The following is a 26,488-nucleotide window of genomic DNA, read 5'->3' on the forward strand; positions in this document are numbered from 1 at the left end:
GAGCTCAGTAAATGTGTTCGCACTCGACCAAACGGATGCACAAACGATGCAGTGCCTGCTGTCTAGATATGTAAACACATGCCTTTTAACCAAGTGCATAACAACATTTTCATCAAAAAAATAAGGCTTTAATAAACCATATTTCAACTGTTCATTAACTAATGAGGTGTTTTATTGGATGTTTTTCAAGTGTCCCATTGAATCCAATTAACACAAGTATCATCCTTCTGCAGAGTTCAGTCTGTTTCAGCTGCAGAGGAATTATCAGGAGCTAACGGCTAAAACTGACACTCTCTCCAACATGTAAATTAATTGAACATGTGATGGAGGAATGCACAGTACATGTAGGGGGTGTGGCCTATGTGTGGGCGTGGTCTGTGTGGGCGTGGCCTCAGCAGCCCTGCAGGAACCAGTGTGCTGTGTGCATGTGATTGAGGAACAACAGATATTCAAGTTTACCTGGTTGCTTTAGTCAACCTTATATTTTCCCCAAATGCATTAAAGTTCCCTGCTAAGGGCCAACCTTCAATTTTGCAATTTCCCAGTTTATTTCCATGTATTCCCCTAAATTCCTGTTGAATTCCCATGGAAAGTTTCAAACTTTGAAATTTGCTGGAATTTTGCCACACATAATAATATGAATAAGACTAAATATTCCCAGCAGGATGATTGCAAATCTTACCAACTTTCTGTTTAATGAGGGATTATCAACATTTGGTTTTACTGCAAAAGTGGTTTCAAACTGGGTTTTTTTTCTTTAACATCAATGTCACCACATTCCCACATCTCAGCAAGAAAGTCTGTTATTGTTCTTGATAGAAGCCCAAAACTATTAATGCCAAACCCAGCAGGAGAGCAGAATCATCCTTTAACTTACATCATTAAACTGTAAACTATTATAAAGTTCTGCACTAAAATAAACCAACCGAACAGGAGCAGCAAAGACACATGCTACACACAGTCACAGTCTAAACATCTCTGGATGAATGAGTCATTTTCTGCAATTTCTTTCTCTCAAATTCCAAATGACCACTTCCAGACTGCATTCCCCAGTCACCATAGCCGACACCAGCTATTAAATGAAGCAAATAAGATCTAGAGCGTCTCAATTAACCTAAGTGGATGTTCTGCTCAGTCGTTGGCCCTTTTCAGACAACTATCCATTTAGATTCATGATTAAAGCCTCTGAAACATACAAATCAGCTGCTATTAAACAGGCAGGAGGTCTTCAGGGTTCACACTGCTGACAGTTTTCCTCTTAATATACACCATAAAATGCATACTATACTATAGGATTCATGTGTGTTCAGGGCCTGAGCTATGAAAATGGAAAAAAAAAAAAGATACACAAATATTTACCCAAAAGCACAAACTGTTGCTTTTGGGAAAGTCACAGCTTGAGAACACCAGATGCCAGCGGCTGGAGTCGTCGTGTCATAAAACATCATCCAGTTGACGTTTTAATTGTCTGCTGGTGGTGTGTCCTGCAGCGTGACGGCCATTAGAAGGAATTCAGGCTGATAAAAACAATGTTTTAAATCACCAGGAGCTAACTTTACAAAGATTATCTGCTGATGTGGGTCGCTGGGATTGATATTGAAATGATATTGGAACACTTTGTCATGCTTTGGTAGTGTTTGTGGCCTGTTGTATAAAACTGTAGATTCACATTTAAACCTATGTGTATGCATTATTTTGTTTGAAGGAAATCCCTGAGGAATCTGCAGAGCCTCTTTCCCTCTCCTATGATTAGCTATGGACCAACCATAGACTGTAAATAAATAATGTTTGTAGTGACCATGACATCTCGTTGGTTTGTGGCCCAAACAAAAACACAGAAAATACCAAAAAAATACAAAAAACATCCATAAAAACACAAAGAACACACAAAATAATTACAGAAAACATACATAAAACACCAAAAACCCAGAAAACAAACAACAAATTACAAAAACACAAAAAACACAGAAAAACACAAAAACAAAAAATTACAAAAAAAATAAAAAAGCACAACAAAAAAACACACAAAAAATTACAATAAACACACATAAAAAACACACAAAAAAAAACAAAACAAAGAACAAATGACAAACACAAAAAAAACACAAAAAGAAACAAAAAATTACAATAAACACACAAAAAAGCCAGAACTTTAGAGTTCAGCTGACAGCAGGGCTCCATGCTGCTGAAGTTTTTACATTGTGACGTCATGAAGAAGTCGAGCTCCAGAGGGTTAAACTGTATATCGTCTGTACATTGACAGTCGTGCCCTCTGCAGCTCATTAGGCCTCTTGTCAGTGAGAACAGCTATTTCACAGACTGAGCAACATCTGTAAAGTTCTACAGCAGGGTAGCTGTCATACAGAAGGCTGTGGCTATTTATAACCTCTGTAATACACTCATAAAGCATTACCGTAATAATACAGCAATCATAATCATCTAACATCACCAGTATGATCACAGATTAATCTATAGCCCTCATATTAAAAATGACTCCACAAAGTGCTCCACAATTCTGGATCAAATGAAGAGATCATTAGCAGGGAACAAGGTCTGGAATGTTAAAAGAAACAATGATACAGTTCATCACTTCTCATTTAAAGTTTAATGTATGAATATGCCTTCGGAATATTACAAAAGAATGCCATTTAGACTGCAAAATCATAACAATAGTCTGGACTAGTGTCAGCACACAGAAATAAGGAGTATCAACAGAAAGGACATACTGATAACACTTTGCACACCACCACATTATTTGAGGGCAAGCAGATAAAAAACTGAAGCACTCTTTGTGCTCCAATTCAAGGCCACGGGCCCAGGTGGAGACAGGCACTGACTAACACTAGACAAGGTAACAGGCCCATGAGGAGACAGGCACAGATGAACACTAGACAAGGTAACGGGCCCAGGTGGAGACAGGCACTGACTAACACTAGACAAGGTAACGGGCCCAGGTGGAGACGGGCACTGATGAACACTAGACAAGGTAACAGGCCCAGGTGGAGACAGGCACTGACCAACACTAGACAAGGTAACGGGCCCAGGTGGAGACAGGCACTGACTAACACTAGACAAGGTAACGGGCCCAGGTGGAGACAGGCACTGACTAACACTAGACAAGGTAACGGGCCCAGGTGGAGACAGGCACTGACCAACACTAGACAAGGTACAAAAGTGTGCTGTTAGCTTTTTCCTTCAACAGGGCAGTAACCAGAAGCTGAAGCACCAAGAGGCTAGGCCTATAGGCTGTGTGCCAACGTAATGGGCGGGCCGAGTCTAAACCATGGTGCTGCCCCAACAGTTTGGACCAATCAGATAGTCGCACATTTACATTATAAAACTCTGTGTAAAAGTAAGTTAGGTATCCTTTTCTATGAAGTGGTTACAGCTAACTGCTTAGCAGCCTGTGTTTTCTGAACAGAGACATGCTCACTCTTTCATTACTGTCTTAAATGAATAGTCAAAAGGATTTTACTCTCCTCTCATCTGATCTGCAAAAAACGAACTCTAACAGAGTCTAAAGAGCACTGAATATACAATACAATATCAATAACACTAAGCTGTGTCCATGTTTGTTTGCACCACAGATATGCAAATTAAATCTTAGTTACTCTGTAATAACGTCAATGCTAACCAAAATAATGTTTTATCAAAATGGTACTTTGGAATGACCTGTGTTGTAGTTGATGGTTGTCTTAGTTTAATGTAAAACATAATGATGGCTTACACTAACAAACTGCTATGAATACGTTCATGAGAAAGTTATCTAACCCTGTATATATTTGCCAATTCATGTGTGATTTTACATGCATGTATTTTAGTTTACATGTTTACAGACAACCCTCAACTCAGCTATCTGCTGCTGGGGTCTGAATGAGTGATGACCCAATATCCAGTTTTGTTCCCAATATCATAATCAACACATCTGCCAAATTTAGTGCTTTTATCAAGAAATGACCGATTGTTATGATATATTGAGCTCTGCCGCCCCACTAATAACAGTTTACTTGCCTGTGGCTATAGATTTGTTTCAAAAAACAATGAAAAACAAGGTTGATTGGGATTAAAAGTATTTCTTAAAGTTCAAGGAACTTTTGTTTAACTGCTAAAACTTTCGAAAAACAGACATTTCTGGTAAACGCTGTTTATTAATCTCTGAAATATGACACTTTATTAAGAACCCCTTTCTTTGTTTCTGTGTTCCTGGTGATGATCCCCCTGACTCTGACTGGATAATAAACTCAGCTTTCAATAAGACCCCCACCCAATAACACACACTTCATATTTTAATTAACTGAGTCAGTGAAGGTGTTCCTCCTCATATTTTGTGGCCCCCACCTTGATATGAAAGTTTAATGTGAGTTTTATATGAATGGCACTTTACCGTGATGTGTGGAAGGTCCTTTTAATTACTTTTTTTTGGTAATTTCTTTTTTAATAATTCTGTGTCATTTTTGGTAATTTTGTGTCTTTAATAATTCTGTGTCATTTTTGGTAATTTTGTGTCTTTTTTTGGTAATTTTGTGTCTTTTTTAATACTTGTGTCTTTTTTTGGTAATTTTGTGTCTTTTTTGGTCATTTTGTTTCTTTTTTAAGTAATTTAGTTTGTTCCTGGTGATGATCCCCCTGACTCTGTGCCAGGATAATAAACTCAGCTTTCAATAAGACCCCCACCCGTTCACACACACTTCATATTTTAATTAACTGAGTCAATGAAGGTGTTCCTCCTGACGGGGGGCTGTGGGGGGTTTGTGTGTGAGTGTGTGTGTGTGGGGGGGGGGGGGAGGTGCTACAGTAACCTGAGGTGAGCCAGAAAAGGAAGAGGGATAAAATAAAAGTAGTTTGGAGGTTTGGAGGTTGTCAGGTGGGAGCGAGGTGGTCTTCATCATTGATCCCAAGCAGCCAACAGAATGAGAACAAAGAGCTCTAAAATATTCATTAAAAGCTGCTCGGAGCTCGTCGTGTTACAGAGGAGAGAGGAGGAGAGAGGGAAGGTGTGAGGAGTAATGAGGAGGTTAGCTTCTAACATGTCATTACTGGAGTCCACTGGTTCCCACTGAGACAGGAAGACACCAGCTGTGGAAGATGAACCCAGATCAGATCTCAGATCTCCTGAGATGTCTCAGTGATCAGACCCTCCTTTGGATCCAGAATCACCTCGTGCCCCCAACATGTCCGCTGCCAGGGACAATGATGCAACTGGATTTTTGCAGAAAATCGATACGTTTTTGTAATTATCTTTTCATTAGGAAATTTCACAACAATTGACGAGTAAAAACGGATTTACAGTTGTTAGCATCAAAATTGTACAGAGCCCCGAGGGTTTTATCTCAATAGCTTTGTGTTCCAAATGTTTATTTATTTATTTATTTGGACCATAAGAAAAGACAATTACAAAAAAATGAAATTTTAGTAATTTTGTGTCTTTTTTAGTAATTTTGTGTCTTTTGTTGGTTATTCGTTACTGCCTCCAGCGACCCCCAGGTAATTTGAGTTTGAGACCCCTGGTCTAAGGTGAATTAGTCACTTCCTGTATATCCGATGTTACGTCTCGACGTATGCCTGCTCGTTTTTGTGTGAGATAAAAGTCACATTGGATCTGTGAAGTTCGCATGGTCGTCTTTCATTTAGTGCATAAGCTACCACATATTCTTGGCGACAAGTTGAACTGGTTTGTGGTGATGTGAGCATCTCCGTTTTATTTTGTTATTAGCGTGGCTAGGCTAAAGTGTGCTAGCTAGCAAGCTATTGTCACATCTATCCAAATATTAATTGTAGGTCCAGTCTGCAACATCCATCTTTTAGTTAGGATCTTTTTTTTCCAGCTGCCAGTAATGCACTTATTAAATATTTGTCAATAACACTCAATTCTGGGGGGAAATAACCTCAGTACATGATTTTTAAATCCCTCCACTGTCTCTCCTGGCCTGGGAACGCCTCGGGTCCAGGAGGAGCTGGACGTTGTGGCTGGGGAGAGGGACGTCTGGAAGGCCCTGCTTAGCCTGCTGCCCCCGCGACCCGGCCCCGGATAAGAGGACGAGAATGGATGAATGATTTTTAAATCAAATGGTATATGCGTGTTAAAAATATCCTGTATTGATTTATGTATATCTTTCTAGTCATGTTGTATGTTTGGACATATAAAAACGTTTTGGAAATGCTAATAACAAGGTTCCTGGAGGGGATGTATTAAATAAAAAACATGAGGCATTTCAGGGCTGCTGAGCCTGAAAGATGAAACATGAGGGAGAACCAGACCAGCTCTGTGGGAGTGTGTGTGTGTGTGTGTGTGTTCTTGTTCTTCCAACATAGTGAGGACCGGGACACGTTTTTAACCAACAGAGTGAGGACATTTTTACAAAGTGAGGACATTTCGGCCGGTCCTCACTTCTTTAAAGGCTTTTTTGAGATTTCAGACTTTGTTTTAAGGGTTAAAGGTTACATGATAATGACAATTAACTGAAACTGTATTGTGTGGTTACAAAACTAACTAAAATTATAGTGAAAATGTCCTTCGTTTTTGTCTTTGTCAACTTTTTTCATACATAATGGAGATGGATCAGACGAAGGAAATAAAGGCAAAATTTACTGTGACCTCTTTTAATCTCCCACCCAACAAATACCCCATTACAAAAAACTACAACTAATAAAAACTAAACTAGAACTAAAGCATTTAAAAAAATAAATACTAAACTAAAACTAGCAAACTCACTCTAAAAACTCATTAAAACTAATTGGATTTGAAAACAAAAATTCACAACAAAATTAAAACAAACTAATGAAAAATGCAAAACTATTATAACCTTGCAAGGGAATTCACTGTTCCAATGAGGGTCCTCACAAAGATAGAAGTACAAGAATGTGTGTATGTGTGTGTGTGTGTGTGTGTGTGTGTGTGTGTTAGCATGCATTAGCGTGCAGGGCCGGCTGCCCTGGCTGTTTTCTGTGTGTACCACTTGCTGCTTCCTTTATTCTCCCTCTGTCTGTTGTTGCTCCAGACGGACTAAATATCCTTCAAAAAAACCCAGCAGGGCCACAGAGGAGATCCAGTTTATCCCTCCATGTCGGATTTATTCCCAAATAAATAAAACATTTGCAGTCAAATCTTTCACCTGGGATTGTTTACAACATTCTCGTTTTATGTGGACAAGGAAGGAGTTCTGAGTGAGGAAGAGAATAAAGAAGGTCCTAAAACTAAAGTGTAGGGTTTTTAACCGCTCAAAGCAGGGGTCTCAAACTGGCGGCCCGCGTGCCAATTGTGGCCCTTGTGACGATATTTTGTGGCCCCCACCTTGATATGACAGTTTAATGTGAGTTTTATATGAATGGCACTTTACTGTTTGGTAATTCTGTTTCTTTTTTTCGGTCATTTTGTGTCTTTTTTAGTAATTTTGTGTGTTTTTAGGGGTCATTTTGTGTCTTTTTTTTAAAAATAATTGTGTCTTTTTTGGGTAATTTCGTGTCTTTTTAAAAAAATAACTTTGTGTCTTTTTTGGTAATTTTGTGTCTTTTTTGGTAATTTCGTGTCTTTTTTTTAATAACTTTGTCCTTTTTAATAACTTTGTGTCTTTTAGTAATTTTGTGTATTTTTTTGGGGGTCATTTTGTGTCTTATATAATAATTATATAAATTATTTACGAGCCGCGGGGGCCGGAGGCTCGTTAAGAAGAGTAAGAACGAGTCGAATCTGCCCAGTCCTCCTGCAGCAGTCTCTCCCAGCTGCAGAGCCGGAGGGGATGTTAACCACTAACATGATGAATAATCGTGATTAATAATCGTGATTACAATATCGATCAAAATAATCGTGATCACCATTTTGGCCATAATCGTGCAGCCCTAACATCCAGACTCGACTACTGCAATATCTACTCTACGGTTCACCATCCAATAAACATTTAAATAAAAAAATATCCTAAATAAAAGCCGTAGCTTGCCTGGAGCAAGGACCACACTGCAAATTTAAAAATAATTATGTCTCCCCCCCGAGGTGGAAAAAAGCTGTTTTGATGATGTAAAGTAAGTATTCAGATCATGGTGTTAGTTTTCTTACTCTTTACATCTCAACCTGTCAGACTCCATCATGTTGATGGTTTTAAACCACACCAGGATAAAACAGAACTGGTTGTAGTGCAGACACAGATTACCAGGAGGTAGATGTGTCTCCACAGGTTCTAAAAGCATATAAAATATGGTCGGGTTACTTTATTAAAAGGGTTTGTTAGATTTGATTTAAACGTCTTCCCAATAACAAAGAGAGGTGATGGTGAAGCCCCCTGCTGTCAGGGGCTGTCCTCGGTAAAATGTGAGACATTTTCCCTAATCTCAGCAAATACTCTTCAGAGAAATACTAAAAGAACATAACCTCTTTGAAGAGGCTGATAGATATTCAGCAGCACCGGTCCAAATAAATGGCCCGTTCCTTTCATGATCTGCTCTAGTTTAATGTGGATGTAGAGTACTTTGAAGGTGGTTAATTATCACTGTCCGCATGCTGCAATCATTTCCACTGAACTCAGGAAGCCAGAAGGTCAGCAAAGTCATCTGCAGTCCAGGAATTTAATTTGGGCTGTGCATGGATTCTGCTGCCCGGAGGCAACTCGGCCACTCAGGGATCCATCGCTGGAGTGGTAGAGAGGGAGGGACGGGGAGTTAATATCATCAGGAATCTAAAGCTCTAATGCTCTGATCTCATTTAGAAGTGCTGGTGGATGGAGAGCAGGTCTGAGGAGGACTTTGAAGAGACCAACTGCTTCCTGTGCAGATTACTTGGTGGAAGAGGAAGGAGAGACTCTTTGGGGACGAATGGTTAATGCAAGACCTGATTCATTAGAGGAGACGGCAGCAAATTAATTAAAGCTGACCACGAGCTGCTGTGCTGAAATTGAATCTAATTGGACCAGATGAACGTTTGAATGTGAAGTGAACAAAAGTTACGGGAAGAGAGCGTTTCAAATGAACTCCGGAGATCCATGGAGGGTTTGAAGTCAGTGGAGCGTTCAGTTATTTCACACCAACAACATGAGAACGGCAGGTAGAGCATGTACGGTGTCCCAAAGGAAATAATGTCAGATTTAATGCTGCACAGCAAGAATGACTGTAAGTTATGATGCATTTTAAAGATGTACAGCATCACATTAGGCTCTCCAGGAAATAGACAGGACCGAATCTGGGAAAAACCATTCAGAAAATGAGGTATTTAGGGGTAAAAGTGTTTTCTTGGTTGTATTTTTTGTGCTGAATCCACTTCTGTTGGATTTCAAGCTGTAAAAGTTACGGTTTAGTCATAATTATTGATTAATTAGCATAATGATGGATTAATCGCCCAATATTAGAAATGGCTATAATTTTCCAATGTGTGAATATATTATAAGTGGTTGTTTGGTATCATTGTAAAGGAGCATCCATGGCTTTCATTTAAGATCAAAGTTGTATCTTTCTGACAAACACAGAGGTCACATGATCTCTTTAAACCAGAAATTACACACATTTTCCCACCATTTTGTCCTAAACTCTCTAGTTGATGCGATCCCTGTAGGATCAAGGGACATCAGGGACCCAAAAACCAACAACTGCAATACTTCATAGACTCTGTCAGTTCAGGAAAAGTATAATATACCATACTATTTCTTTGTGAGAGGTTATTGTGAGCCTTAAATTAGAAGTCAGCGGCTCAGGCCAGTTCACCTCCATTCATTCTTTGGACCAGTTGGTCAGAAAGATCCAACTTTGGGCTCCAATGAAAGCCATGGATCCTCCTTTACAATGAGACCGTAACTTTTACAGCTTGACATCCAGCAGAAATGGATTCAGCACAAAAAAATACTATTAGAACAACCAAGAAAACACTTTTACAGCCCTGTCTTTGCTGCAATAACATGCAAATGTTACATGTTGAACTGAGTAAATATTAAATGGGCGCTCCACTGATCGTACATGCCAATGTTCCAGTCATGGTGATTGCTTCTTAATTGATACATGTTTTAATGTCTACTGTGGCTGAGATTCTGCTCCAAGTTATAGTAAATTATTCAACATGTATTGCTGTGAACATTCACGAGACCTGCATTACAATCTGACAGACATGATATAAACCAGCCAGTGGTTATGGTTAAGGGTTGTCTTCTTGAAATTTTCATTGAATCTGAATAAAGTATCAGATTCATTTTGCCTTTTTGCAAATAAATAAACGTATGATAAATGATTCTATTCTGGCTTAGAAGGCAGATGAAGCTTTTCACAACCCGAACAAATGAATTATAAAGACTCTGTATAAACTCTAGTTGCCTGTTTAACTGACATGAAGACTTTGAGGAGCCTCAGCTTCCTAAATCTCAATGACAGCAAGACAGAAGTCATTGTGTTTAGGCGTCATAAACATCACAGCGATGGGTTCATAAACTACTCTGTCATCAAGAACCTTGGTGTCACTTTCCACAGTGAGTTCAAATGTGACTATTAACCCTCTGGAGTCACCAAAAAGACACAAAATGACAGATAAAAACCTTTAGATTTAGAAGTGTGAGATCATTTATCTGGTTTTAAGAGTTAATTTCTTATTTTAAGTGTTCAACATGCTTATTTCTAGATTTAATAATCTTAATTTAAGAAATCTTGTCAAGGTAAATTATCTGTCCATGCTAAAGATCATTTCCCTCAGATTTACTGTTTGATCTGGTTTTTAAAAACCTTTTTAACAGAGCAGTTGGATAGTAAACAATGTGTATGTTGTTCTTGGAGGTGGTGGCGCCTCAGATGATCCACATGTTTGATGTGTTTTTCTTTTTTTCTGGTATCAGCAGCAGCTCACCAGAGACTGGAGGTGTTGCACACAGCCTGCTGTTGGCTCAGTGAAATGGGATCATTGATCAGAGAACGCACGTAACGGCTAATGCCGATACAAGTAAAAAACACAAATATATATAATATATCGGCCGACTGATATATGGGTCTACCTCTGCTCTCTCCATAGACATTAACACTGAGGACCAAGTGCATGTTCAGTTAACAGACACTCTATTAGAGCAGCTATTCTCAACCTTGGGGTCGGGACCCCAATTGGGGTCGCGAGATGATTTCTGGGGGTCGCCAAATCATTTTGAAAGTCAGCTCTGTCTCCACTGTGTTAAAGTGTTCATTTGTTAATGTGTTTTAGTCTTTTTGGTCATGTAATGTCTATTTTTGGTCATTTTGTGTCTTTTTTGGTCATTTTGTGTCTTAGGTAATTTTGTTTCTTTTTTGGGTCATTTTGTATCTTTTTTTGGGGTCATTTTGTGTCTATTTTGTGGTCATTTAGTGTCTTTTCTGGTCATTTTGTGTCTTTTGATCATTTTGTGTCTTTTTTTGATCATTTTGTGGTCAATTTGTGTCTTTTTTGGTCATTTTGTTTCTTTTTTGGGTGATCTGAACTGTGCGTGTGAGATTCTGTTCAGAGATCAGGGGGTCGCGGACAACATGCATGTTAAATTGGGGGTTGGGTCTCAAAAAGGTTGAGAACTACTGTGTTAGAGGACCTTTAGTCAGAAAAGCCTTCAAAGTTTTAGTCGCTTCAGTGTTTTCCTCAGAGCTGTGCAGCCTTTTCCACTCATTGACTATTCAGTGGTGACTATAATATGCAGTGGAACAGCTCTGTGGCCTGTCTGGATCCTTTCTACATGTTCTGTTTGCCCTTGAGGTGGTAAAGAAGCGTTGTGTGATGTTAACTGGCTCTTCTACAGAAGGCCCAACCCCCCACCGCTCTGGAGGAGCTCAGCATCTGCCTCATCACTCACTGATGGTGATGGAGAGTCACATCTGAATACTGTCTAATCATCAATGGACGCTTGTTTGTTTGTTTGTTTGTTTTTCTCCCTCCAAAGTCAGACCATCATCTCTGCTTGTTGGAAATGGTTTATTTTTTGGGGTGGGAGACATTTAGGGGGAGATATCAGGTCAACAGGAGATTTAAATGCAGCTCAGCAGGTTTCAGCTTGTTCTTGTCAGTCATTTGTAATAATTGTTAATTAACTGTTTAACTGTATAACAATAAAGTCTCTTAACCCTTTGATGCCCAACATATAAACACCTTCTAATGCACAACATGGGTCTAAAATAACCTTGTGCATTAGGAGAGTAGTGATAAAAAAAAGTTTTTATTCAGAAATTAAGAATGGAAAACAAAAAAATAGGATGTATGATGAGCAAAAACAAGTTATTTGAGGAAAACCTGCAATACTGAATGATGAAGTTAATTCATTGCAAAGATATAGAATATAAAAACTTAGTCGGGTCACTTTAGACCATGTTGTGCATCAAAGGGTTAACCTGATGGTCGGTGATATTTCCATTTTAAAGTGCGTCTCTCCTGCAGATCTAATCAACACTTTCTACACCAGTAGTCCACCAACCACCAGGGGGCGGGGCCGTGTTTCTCCCCTGAAAACAGCCTGGTGACTGATTGGATAGAACACTAAGCAGGATGTGACGTAGTACTGGACGCCACAACAACACGCAACATTTGTAAAAGCCGGTGAAGCAGTGTTGCCAACTTAGCCACTTTGTTTCTATATTTAGCAACTTTTCAGACCCCCTTAGTGACTATTTTTCAAAAAAGCGACTGGAGACAAATCCAGCGACTTTTTCTGGTGTTATTGGAGACTTTTGGAGACTCGTTCTGACTCTTCTACTGGCTGCGGGGGCCAGAGGCTCTTCTTAACGAGCCGCGGGGGCCGGAGGCTCGTTAAGAAGAGTAAGAACGAGTCGAAGCGGCACAGTCCTCCTGCAGCAGTCTCTCCCAGCTGCAGAGCCGGAGGGGATGTTAACCCCTAACATGATGAATAATCATGATTAATAATCGTGATTACAATATCGATCAAAATAATCGTGATCATCATTTTGGCCATAATCGTGCAGCCCTAACATCCAGACTGGACTACTACAATATCTACTCTACGGTTCACCATCCAATATACATTTAAATAAAAAAATATCCTAAATAAAAGCCGTAGCTTGCCTGGAGCAAGGACCACACTGCAAATTTAAATATATATCAATATATCTTTTATATCGATATATATTGCCCAGCCCTACGAGTTAGTGAGTCAGAAATCATGCAAGCTGACAATTCAGCGCCACAAAATATGGTCATTCTGGCTCCAAAACAAGATGGAAAAGAGCCAAAATGCCAAAATTGAATCTTCAAAACAGTCGTCCACAAACCAGTGGGTGACTTCATGGTAATGATATCCACTTCTTGGGTTAATATATAGACTCTCACAGCTGTAACTCCCTGTAACTGTGACTGTGGACACATGTAATATATATGAGACATCTGCCACTCAGCCTGTTTCACCCACAGCCCTTTGAAGAATGATGACAGAAACACTTCTATCATGTATATATCACCAGTGTGGGAGCCGGGGGCCCGATCCCTGCCAAACGTTCCCCTGCTGGGATACAAACGGCACAACGACGTCCCACATGCTCCACTTCAAACAGCCGGGGTGTTTACCTGAACGTGGCCTTCAGGATCTGTCCGGAGGTGCTCTCCTTGGTGTGGTTGTTGTATCCGTAGAAAAGGTCTCCGAACACCGTCTGGTTGGCGGGGATGTCCGCCGCCTCGCCGCAGTCGATCCCCTCGGTGCACGCCTCGGACAGCGGCAGGCAGGACCGCCCGTCTGGACCACGCTTATAGTCCTCGATGCACCTGGAGGGACGAGTTAACACTCAATTAGTGGTTTATAGCAGGAGAATCAGACTCAAATTACCTGGGGCCGCTGGAGGCAGTATCAAAATAACCAAAAGAAGACACAAAATGACAAAAAATGGTAATTCTGGCTCCAAAACAAGATGGAAACAGCCAAAATGACAAACTTGAATCTTCAAAACAGTCGTCCACAAACCAGTTGGTGACTTCATGGTAATGATATCTTCTGATATCTTGGGTTATTATATATATCAAAATGACCAAAAAAGACACAAAATGACCAGAAAAAACACCAAATTACTTAAAGAAATACACAGAATTACCAAAAAGACACAAAATGATTTCAACAAGACACACGATGATTTAAAAAAAGACAAAATGACAGAATAAAAAAAAATTACTTCAAGAAAAGACCAAAAAAGACACAGAATTACCATTAAAGACACAAAATTATTAAAAAAGACACAATTAAAAAAAGACAAAATTATTTTGAAAAGACACAATTTATACTAAGAGTTTATTAAGAGTGTAAGAATATGTAAATAAGTAGAATATTTGAAAGGACAAGAATATTGTATAAATATGATAAATAATATCAATACGATTTATACACATCTCACATATGATGTGACGTATATGTTCAAGTATTTGGAGTGTTGTACAGGTGAACAGAGCAGAAAGTGACAGTAGCTTTAGTTTAGTTCAGTATTGTGTCTCTGACAGGTAGAAGAGTTATAAAGTGTTATAGCAGGAGGATGGAACGACTTTTTGCTTCATGAAAACTGTGATATCACTTTATTTAATTATATTGATTCTTCCTTGTTGTCCATTAATTTGTTTCTTCGTCTCTGCTGTTGTATTTTCTGAATCCCTCTAATTATAGTTCTTTAGGATTAAATAATAATTAGTGTGGAGAGGGCAAAACAACACTTTCAGGTTAAAGTTTTTTGTGCTGGTAATTTTTTTTAATGAGGTGTGATTATCACTGACAACAGGATCAATAATAAATGCCGTTTCTGATCCGTGAGGCCAGATTTTATTTTGGGTTTGGGATGCATTAATGTTTGCTGCAAAATAAAAATGATTTTGAGCCATCATTAGCTGTGCTCACAGTAGAAGTTTAGACTTTGTTCATGCACTTTCTAACTCACTAACGAGTTATCTCAGAGTAAAAGTCAGTGTTGTGATGACTTAAAATCAATGACGTTTGAACTAACCCTTACATGATTACATCATCAAATCCATCCATTTCTCAATGTTTCTTAGAAATCCAATGTTGTTTTCAAGAAGTTACAGACTGGAAATATAGTTTAACAAAATGTGCAAATATATTTTGGAGTTTTAAGTAGATTGTGACGAAGCACTGCAACAAATTTGATCTAATTTGTTCTGGTTTAGTTTATTTTAGTTTAACATTTTCATATAATAAATACATTTAGTGGTTTTCAGTAGGTTGTCGAGGTGCAATTATTCCAATTATGCCCCTGCGGCTCGTTAAGAAGAGCCTCTGGCCCCTGCGGCCCGTTAAGAAGAGCCTCTGGCCCCTGCGGCCCGTTAAGAAGAGCCTCCGGCCCCTGCGCCCCGTTAAAAGGAGGCTTTGGCCCCAGCGGCTCGTTAAGAAGAGTCTCTGGCCCCCGCGGTTCGTTAAGAAGAGCCTCTGGCCCCCGCGGCTCATTAAGAAGAGCCTCCGGCCCCCGCGGCTCGTTAAGAAGAGCCTCTGGCCCCCGCGGTTCGTTAAGAAGAGCCTCCGGCCCCCGCGGCTCATTAAGAAGAGCCTCTGGCCCCCCCGGCTCATTAAGAAGAGTCTCTGGCCCCTGCGGCTCGTTAAGAAGAGCCTCTGGCCCCCGCGGTTCGTTAAGAAGAGTAAGAACGAGTCTCCAAAAGTCTCCAATAACACCAGAAAAAGTCGCTGGATTTGTCTCCAGTCGCCTTCTTTAAAAATAGTCGCTAAGGGGGTCTGAAAAGTCACTAAATATAGCAACAAAGTTGCTAAGTTGGCAACACTGTTTCGCTTTTCGGCTTTTACAAATGACGCGTGTTGTTGTGGCGTCCAGTACTACGTCACATCCTGCGTCACGTCCTGCTATCCAATCAGCAACCAGGCTTTTTTCAGGGGAGAAACATGGCCCCGCCCCCTGGTGGTTGGTGGACTACTGGTGTAGAAAGTGTTGATTAGATCTGCAGGAGAGACGCATTTTATAATGGAAATATCGCCGACGATCAGGTTAATTTAATCGTGGCGGCCAAAATCGTGATCACAGCCATAATTTAAAGTTTAAGAAAAGTCACCGTTAAAGACATTATTGAATTTTGAATTAGTGTTGGCTAAACAGGGTCTCAATATTGACCAAAATAATCATGATTACAAATTTAGGACATATTTCAGCAGCACTAGTTTGAACACTGAATACTGATGGCCTGAGAGACCTTAAAATATATGTTATATGTATATTGTTTTATGCTCATCACCTTATAAGTTGTGGATCTGAACCTTTGACAGCAAGTCTGCACAGGAGAAGTTTGTGCTGCATATTTCATCCATCTCATACGTGTCTGACAGAATGCATACACTGCTATTTTGACCAATCCAGCTGTCTACACACAGAATAACAACCTGCATTTAAATCCCCGTATACACATGCAAATGTGTCCGAAAGCCTATTGATGCCACAACTTATTTCTTCTGTTTGACATGTGTAACAACAGTAATTGAGCTCTGTGCAATGTCACAACACCAGTAACCTACACTCGAAACGGTGCCTGAACACATCCTGTCTGCTGTAATAATGTTAGCTCATGCAGCAACAGTGCAGAGCAGCAAACAGGATCATTCCAGGTCATCAGTCAGACAACGAGACATTGTCAAACATGACTTGGCAGCAGTTTGTTATTATCACTAAAAGTGGACATCATGCAGCTGTTCCCATTAAATATTACCAGGCAAGTTTATATCAAAGCAGAAGAGAGACAGAAGCAGCTACTTTATTCTATTTCATCCTACTAATTAGGGAAAACTTGTCTTTAATTAATATTATGTCAATACAAATACAAGAAGACAGAAAAATAAAAAGTAAAAGAAAAAAATCACAGACTGAATATTGAAGAAAATACTTGAAAATATACATTATTCCTCAAAGCCGCCACCCATCGCATTAATTACCATTTCCAACAAGAGCTCCAAGCTAAACAACAGAATAAACCGTTTGTCAATTACACCCATAACGACACATATAAAAATATGTAAAAATAAAATAAAAATAGCACACACGTCATTAAAAATAAACATTCAGTTTGCGGTTGTAAAAAAGGCTGCAGTTTCTGTGAATTTAGGCTACAAAACCACTGACCTAGGTTTAGGCCAAAAACTTCCTGGTTAGGCGTTTTAAAAAACAGTTTAAAATGAAAATAAATGTACGTAAATGCCAGAAGTTTAGCCAATACAAGGGAGACGCGAGCCACGCAAGTTACGTATGTTACGAAAAAAAAGAAAGTTGAGAAAAAAACGAAAGTTACGACAACAAGACAAGTTACGGAAACAACGCAATTTACGGAAACAAACCAAAGTTACAGAAACAAACCCAAGTTACGGAAACGCAAGTTATGGATACATGAAAGAAACAACGCAGGTTACAGAAACAACGCAAGTTCCAAAAACACTTGCTTGTTTTTGGAACTTGCAAGTATTTTACTTTTCAAGTATTTTCTTCAATATCTGAGAACTCCAAGATGTATGGAGGAGGACAGTCAAAAACTTAAATGTGAGTCATATTTTTCATATTTTGCAGTACAGGTGTCTTGTATTGACGTTTTGGAAGGGGAGACTAGTCCTACTTACCATTTCTCATGTGACAAACATTGATAATGACATTATATTGTAATGCTCACGGGGAGATTGGACTCTTAAACGTGACTACTGTAAAAAAAAAATATTTACAAGCAGACTGTCAGCAGTGAGAAGTATTGATTTAAACCTTGTGATTGAATAGTTGCTGTAACAATTGTCTGTTCCATTCTCACTAGAATCTGCACCACTCACAACTCTACAGTGTAGAATCAGCAAAATCAATTCCACTCAACTGGCACAAAATCCTCCATCTGAAACACAGAGAGAGAGAGTCCTCTTAAGGCTCTTTCATATTGATGATGTTTTGACATCTCGCTGTATGATATACTCTGTGAAAAGAATCAAAGGCACACGGAGAAGAGGGAGAAAAATGGGGATTGGGGGTTAAAGAGAGAAAGATAATCTGTCAGGGATTTACAGGGAGAGAAGCAAGTGACGGAAACAACGCAAGTGACGGAAACAAACCCAAATTTGGAAACAACGTTTAAAAATAAAATAAATGTACGTAAATGCCAGAAGTTTAGCCGATATGTAACTTGCGTGGCTCACGTCACCCTTGTATGTTACGTTTAAAAACTAAAGTTGAGAAAACAACGGAAGTTACGAAAAAAACGCAATTTACAGAAAAAACGCAAGTTACGAAAATGCAGGATGCGGATAAAACGCAAGTTACAGAAACAAGGCAAGTTACGAAAACAAGGCAAGTTACGTAAACAAGGCAAGTTACGAAAACAAGGCAAGTTACGCAAACAACGCAATTTACGTAAACAACGCAATTTACGCAAAGAACGCAATTTACGTAAACAACGCAATTTACAAAAACGCAAGTTACGAAAACAACGCAAGTTACGAAAACAACGCAAGTTACGAATACAATGCAAGTTACGTAAACAACGCAAGTTACATAAACAATGCATCTTAATCTTCTCTTCTCATCTTAATAATAAACTAAACTAAAATGTAAACAACGCAAGTTACGTAAACAACGCAAGTTACGTAAACAACGCAAGTTACGTAAATAAAGCAAGTTACAGACAACCCAAGTTATGGAAACCGAAATTAAAAAAAAAACAAGTTACGGAAACAATGCAAGTTACGGAAACAATGCAAGTTACGGAAACAACGCAAGTTACGGAAACAACGCAAGTTACGGAAACAACGCAAGTTACGGTAACAACGCAAGTTACGGAATATTGATGTAAACCTTGTGATTGAATAGTTGTCTGTTCCATTCTCACTAGAATCTGCACCACTCACAACTCTACAGTGTAGAATCAGCAAAAACAATTCCACTCAACTGGCAATCCTCCATCAATTCCACTCAAAATCCTCCATCGCAAACACAGAGAGAGAGAGTCCTCTTAAGGCTCTTTCATATTGATGATGTTTTGACATCTCGCTGTATGATATACTCTGTGAAAAGAATCAAAGGCACACGGAGAAGAGGGAGAAAAATGGGGATTGGGGGTTAAAGAGAGAAAGATAATCTGTCAGGGATTTACAGCTCCCTCCTCCTCTCCTGGATGCCAAATGTCTCAAAGCTAATGCCAGTCTCCAGTGGGACCAGTCGGGACTTAGCCACATCTGCACAGTGGGAAGTGACAACATAATGCTGCAGAGAATTAAATAAAAGAGCAGCAGAATATACCGTGCCTGCAACATGATGTTTAATGTAGTGTGATCGGCGGGGGGAATCAAAAATAAATGTCTTGTTTTCCTGAGGAGAGGACCTGGGCAGCTTTACACAACATACAGAATGTATTAAAAATCATACCTTATGCTGGTTTGCACCAAACAATTTCCCCAGTCCCAGAATAAAAATGGAAAGTCTTTAGTAAATCTAGTTTTACTGGAGTCATCTCCATCGTTCAGTTTAAGGTAGTAATCTGTTTCATATCAGTCTTTTCCTAGTCTTGGGTTTGTCGCAGTGACGTAACACAACATGGTTTTATTCATAATGATTTTGGTTATCATCAAGAATGTTTCCATGACCGTAGATGTAAAAATGACCAAAAAAGACAAATGACCAAAAATAGATGTTAAAATGATCCAAAAAAGACACAAAATGACCAAAAATAGATGTTAAAATGATGAAAAAAAAATATACAAAATGACCAAAAATAGGTGTTAAAATGGTCAAAAAAGACACAAATTGACCAAAAATACAGTCATGGAAAAAGTATCAAACCAACCTGCACTGTTTCATATCAGGCTTTACTAGTCTTGGGTTTGGATCATATCAAACATGTTGACGCTTTTGTCCAAAGCGACTTACAATAAGTGCATTGGACCTGATAGTGCCTCAACGTTAGAAGAGTCGAGGCTGAGAAAAGGCTTAAGAATTACTGTACAGAGAAGCCAAGAAGAGAAAGCAATAGAAACCTAAATTACAGCAACAGCAACAACAAGCAACACACAGAGCCAAAGAAAGAAAGCACTGGTAAACTGCACTTACTGGACTAGAAACTCTAAACTCTTCTCTTTAGATGAGAGCAGCTGGGACACCATAGTTTTCCAGGAGTCCTTTCCAAATATTTACCAGAGTAAACTGGTGTATAGGGAGCATTTGAGATAAACTGGGTTAAAGATCTAGGTATCTAGGTATTTCCACTTATTTTGGCTGATTAAATATCTGCTGAGATTCATCTTGGACGGCACAATGATGGCATTCATGTGAGATCACCACACTCCAATGATACCAGGTGCAACATAATGAAGATGTTAGTCAGTCTGTGCACATCCACACAGTCCTGAAGAGGTGCAATCAGTCAATCAATGAGTGGAAACACCTGTGGGGCTCTGTACTGGCTCTGGACTCAACAAGGCAGCTATCCATATACCGTAGATGTAAAAATGACCAAAAAAGATGACAAAATTATCGAAATAGACACAAATTGACCAAAAACAGATGTAAAAATGATCAAAAAGACACAAAATGACCAAAAATAGATGTAAAACTGACTAAAAAAGAGACAAAATGACCAAATATAGATGTTATTTAAGTAATACAATTTCTCCATTGAAGTCCCAAAGCTGCAAAGACACTCTGACTTTTAGAATGTCATTCGTTCAGATTTGTGTTGAATTATGCATTTCACCTACTTAAAATACAGTAATTCATGGACTGAACATGAAGTTTTTGGTGCTAAATTTAACTTTTTTTCCCCAAATGTTAATATTCAGACACCCAGATCTTCCACAGAGTCGTGCCTTTGACATTTTGGACATGCAAGAATTGAATTTTTTGACAACTGGATGGTTTGCTCTGTAAACTGCTGAGCAACCCCCTTATATATGACATTTACCATCAATCTCCTGAACAGGTTGTGGTTGTAAAGGTCCATGAGGCTGTGATTATCCTATAACAGGTCATTTTATACAGTGAGGACACTTTTTACAAAACTGTCTCAATTTAAGCAACTACAAGACTGTTCAGAGACCCCAGCCTGCAAGAATGTTCAAATACAATAGTTAAAAAAAGAACGATTTATACTGCATGAGGAAAAACTGCATGGTTTCGTCTCGTCTTGTTTACTGTCTTATACTTTGAGAGATTCTCTCCGCATTGCTCTCCAAATAAAAATCATGGATTTGATCAACTGGTCTCTCAGCGGCTCTCTCCGTGGAGGATATTGAAGACATCTACCTATTCGGAACCATGATTTCAGGTCTTTTTCTGACTGGATTAGGCATTGCTCTGTCTTATCGGTATGGATAAAATCTTGGAGAAACTGACGGCCTTGCAAAGGCAATTGGACCGTAAACCAGAAATACTTGAAACGAGTACGTTTTGGTGATAGAAAATTCTTTTGAAATATCATTTAAACTCCATGCAACTAAAGCTCTCAACTGGAGCCAATATTTTAGGTAAAAACTCACCATATTCAACAGTTGAATAGATTGAAAAGCATGAAAAAGCTCACAATGTCAATCCTATAAACAAGTCTTTAGACAATAAGATAATTAAATATGCACATAATGTTAATACTAATAACTAAATAAGCACATAAAACTATGGTCAGTAGGTAAATTATGCTCAAAACAATGTAATTAAGATATGACAGCTAGATATAAGAGGAAAATATGTGGTAAGATTAATGTTTCTTGCAGTACAGAATTAAAAATGAGCCAGCTGCAACCTTCGAAAGATAAAAAAAGTCATCAGATTTGTTTGTAAGACTGAATGACATTCAAAGTTCAGCAAAAGTTAATTCAGTCCATCTGTGCCACTGTAATAATAACAAAACATCCTTCTAATAACAGACATTCTTCTACTTTAAACCTGAAGAATGCAGCGAGAGACACAGGAGGTGGAATGCATTGTCCACTTCACACACAATAAGGACATTAAACAGAAAGAATGTGAAGGTGTAAACAACCATTGTTCACACATTTTTGTGTAAAAGAATTTCAGACTGTAATTCAGTCAGTATTATAAAGCTTAGTTTACCAAGGTCTCTGAGGAAAAAGTATTCAGACCAAACACAAAGAAAACTTTTCCGATTAATTTGTGTACCAAATTTTGTGTCTTTATGTGAAACCTACTGCTCGGGCTAGGTGTAAAACATGCTACTTCCTGTTGCCAGCGGGGGGCGCTATGACTTTGTGTCAATATTGACATGTGGGTGTGTTCAGGGACAGATTGGACAATGTATGGTCAAGTTATATGGTCTCGTGTTTTATGGCGAGACGCCATATTTTAACTTTTGATCCCAAAGGCCTTGTGATGATATTGACCAACTTTGAAGGCAATCAGGTTAAATTTCTCGGAGGAAACGTGGTCATTTTATGAAAGGGGCCGTGGATAAAGCATAAGGTGGAGGGGCTTTATGAAATATTATTATTTAGAAGTGTTAAGGGCTGGACTCTGATGAAGCATGAGAAGTTTGGACCAGATCGGGCAAAGTATGGAAAAGTAATAATGATCTCGTGTTTTATGGCGAGACAACATTATTTGCCGCCATGCCACGCCCACATAGTGTGACCGTCGGGAAAGCTTTTGACAGTGTTTGATCCCAAAGGCCTTGTGATGGTGCTGACCAAGTTTGAAGTCAATCGGGTTAAATCTGTAGGAGGACTTTGTTAAAGAATGCGGTGTGAAAATGTTGAAAATTCCATTTTCGATCCAAGATGGCCGACTTCCTGTATGTTTTTGGGTGTGGCTTCTTGAGACTTTTTGGTGCGTCTTCACATGATACATTAAAGAGGTCATGTGACCTCTGTGTTTGTCAGAAAGATACAACTTTGGGCTTAAATGAAAGCCATGGATGCTCCTTTACAATGATACCAAACAACCATTTATAATATATTCACACATTGGAAAATTATAGACATTTCTAATATTGGGCGATTAATCAATCATTATGCTAATTAATCAATAATTATGACTAAACCGTAACTTTTACAGCTTGACATCTGGCAGAAATGGATTCAGCACAAAAAAATACCAGAGGAACAACCAAGAAAACACTTTTACCCCAAAAATGCCAAAATACCAGCTCATTTTCTGAAGGGTTTTTCCTAAATTCGGTCCTGTCTACAGCAACAGAGAAAGTTTTTTTCTGTCTATATTCACACTCGCTCTATATAGATTGATTTTACTATCAGGAGCTAGAATAATATTACATATTGTTTCATAACGACAGCCTATAAAGGTGCTTTCAGACTCCTGCTTCCTTCTATTCTCCCACCATACCAAAGTATGATCGCATCATTAAAGCCTAATTAATCCCCAAGGGAGAAACTTATTTGCCACCAAATCAGCTCATACAGAAAAACAATAAACACACTGCATGCACAGTATGCAACAAATACAAACACACAGAACAAATAGATAAGTCCATAGAAAGTCATTTGAGACGTGATTAAAAGAAAAAGAAGAATCTAAAAGTTTCCATTAAATGTGTCTGAGCACTGTTGGAATAAAAGAGATTCTGTGTTGTTCGGTAGTGAGTCTCTCACTGAATGAGCTCCGTTAAAAACACTGATTTTAATTTGGCACTTTTTTCTTTTCAGAAGTGACCTCATGCAGCTAAAGAGAGCAGCTTGTAGCCCAACACAGGCGTGATGTCTAGTTACAGCTGATTAACTCCAACTCTCTCCAGGAGTCTCTCTGACAGGATGATCACTGCTCAGCTGCTGCTCACTTTGATTCACTTTCCCAAAAACTCCAATAGAAAAGCACCAACCCACTGTGAAGCGCTGGTGGAGGGCCCTCTTGGAGGCCCCCAGTGCAGGGGTCAGCAACATTTTCCATGAAAAGAGACGTTCTTGGCCAAAAAACAGAAAGAAAAACCCCTCTGGAGCTGCGTCATCGAGCCTTATAATGAAAGTAATTTGCTCATTTCTAGCTGCAAATCCATCAAATCACTCATCGTGAAGCTCTGGTAGTGAATGTAAACCAATCTGTCTTTTCTGTTGGAGCTATTTTGGGCAAAAATTTAGAGGATAAGGCAAAGGGCCAGATTGGAACCTGGTCTCACAGGAATCCGTGAAATAGCCACGGATTCCCTTAACTCAAAATCCGTGGAATAGCCACGGAATCACTCACATTTCCGTGAAACTGACACGGATTTCACTACAATGCAAGTTAATGACAGTCATATCCCGTGGCTATTCCATGGATATTTGTTCCTATTGGTTTGTTCCAAGTCACGTGACTTTCAAGGTCCCGGCTGTCAGAACAAAAAACATGGCCGACAGTTCTCTCATTTTTAGTGAAACATCAATATTTTGACTTAGTTTCTGCATAAAAATGGATTTTGATATATATATATATAAGTATTTTCTTGTGAATTATATGGCAGAACAGCGTTTCTTTTGTTTGAAAATTATTTTTTATGGTAAAATATGGAATAAAATGGCAATCTTAAACGTGAAATCAAAAGTGTTAATATCATTTTGCTGTAATATTAGAAAAAGTTGCATGGTATGTATTACGGTAACCTATTCTGGCAACCACAGCTGCTGGTTTTTACCATAAAAACAGCATTTTTTTTACAGTGTGTCCACGTTATATACAGTCTATCATCATAAATAGATTAATAAAACCTATTAACTGATAGTTTGTATGATGTCTGATATTCGAGGGTGTTTGCAGCCACAAAACTGCTCCTTTCCTTTCCCGACTCCACTCAGGCTGTTCTGTTTCTGTTCTCTAACTAATAGTTTGTTTGCTTTGTTCAAACCAGTTGGAATTGATGCATTTTCCATTTTGTTTCGACGGGCAAGTTAAAGCTTGGCTCTGTCCTAACCAGGCAAAGGCATTTCATTTATTACTGAGGAATTTAGTGAGAAAATAGAAAATCTACTTCAACAGTATATATATAGAGATATATATGGATCTCTGTATTGAATCACAATGGAGGACGTGAGCAGGGAGTGAATCTGGAGCTGCTCTTTAATGGATCATTCTTTAAGGGTCACTGGTTGTACTGCAGGCTGGAAGAACCCATGAAAAGCCTTTGTTATTATTTTCCACCATGTTGAGGCTCACAGGGGATCCAGGTGCTGAACCTGATCCACGGCATTTAGAACAAAATCATGTTTCATAGTATCAATATGAAATGTAACTGAAGATGGAACGAGAGAAAATATGACTCTGAAAGCTGGATCAAGGGGCAGCCACAGTGCACCAGGGCTTAGTGAATGGTTTGATAAATATGAGAAAGATGTGAATCAGATACGAGGACGTGTCACACACATGAAGGAGATTCAATTTCAGAGAGTCAAGGTCTCTCACAGTGTTTGTTTACCACAATGTTCACGTCTTTTTAGGGTGACGAGACCCGAAGGAGGCCAAAATGACTCTCCTTCTTCTTCTTCTTCAGTGGTTTTTGGTGGTTGACAAGCCAGCTTAGTTTAGTGTATTAGTTTAGTTTATTTATTAGGATCCCCATTAGCCATCACTCCATTGTGGGAGTAATGTCTATTCTTCCTGGGGTCCTCAAACAGGACACCATTTAAATACATAGTAAAAGCATACAGAGTAACAATTAGAATCTAGAATCTCTGGCAGTTATAAGAAAAAAACTACAATATTAAATTCAATCATTTACCAAAAAGTGGATTACACACAAATGACCAAAAAAGACACCAAAAAAAACAAAATGGCCAAAAAAGAACACAAAATGACCAAAGAAACACCAACAGAAGACACAAAATGACCAAAAAAGACACAAAATGACCAAAAAAGACACAACAAAAGACACAAATTGACCCAAAAAAACCCACAAAATAACTAAAAAATGCACAAAATAACTAAAAAAAGACACAACAACAGACACAAAATAACTAAAAAATGCACAAAATAACTAAAAAAGACACAACAACAGACACAAAATGACAAAAAAAGACGCAAAATTTAAATACATAGTGAAAGCAGACAGAGTAACAATTAGAATCTAGAATCTCTGGCAGTTATAAGAAAAATCTACAATATTAAATTCAATAATTTACCAAAAAGTGGATTACAATTCAAAGAAATGACTAGAAACAGTTTTTAAAACATACAAAATCAATACCTGGCTTATGAAACAGAAAAGAAAAACAAAAGCTAACAAACAAAGCAAAACAAAAAAAAAACAAAACAAGAAGTCAGACCCGATACATTCACCTTTCTGAAGTCATCTTTTTCAGGTTTTTTAAAAAAACTACTTCTGCTCTCCAGATGTGAAAGGACTAGAGAGTTACAATTTTTAGAGATGACTTTTTAAAGAGACTAGCACTTTTTTAAATGATGGAAATACTCCTACTCATCCTATACTACCAATATGAGATGTCCTTAGAGGTGTAATACATCACGACAGCCACATTTATTCACACATTCCAATGCGGAAGTGGGACTAAAAGACACTTTGAGGTAGTGAAGTGACAACGAAGCTTCATGAACCATTTGCTTTATTTTTTGACCCCACTAGATGGCGCTCTTGGCTTACAAAAGAGGCTGTTTTTTATGTAACTTC

General features: G+C 38.7%; 1 protein-coding gene across 4 annotated transcripts in view; it reads right to left on the minus strand.

The window, feature by feature from the left end:
* Positions 1–26,488, minus strand: part of astn1 (astrotactin 1) — a 679,871-nt gene that overhangs the window by 343,693 nt on the left and 309,690 nt on the right. For all 4 annotated transcript variants that reach the window (XM_059344320.1, XM_059344318.1, XM_059344319.1 and 1 more), the window contains exon 14: positions 13,487–13,681. In XM_059344320.1, coding sequence (XP_059200303.1) covers positions 13,487–13,681 — 195 coding nt within the window. The remainder of the gene's footprint in view (positions 1–13,486; positions 13,682–26,488) is intronic.

The sequence above is a fragment of the Centropristis striata genome, chromosome 11 (assembly GCF_030273125.1).
Source record: "Centropristis striata isolate RG_2023a ecotype Rhode Island chromosome 11, C.striata_1.0, whole genome shotgun sequence".
Lineage (NCBI taxonomy): Eukaryota > Metazoa > Chordata > Actinopteri > Perciformes > Serranidae > Centropristis > Centropristis striata.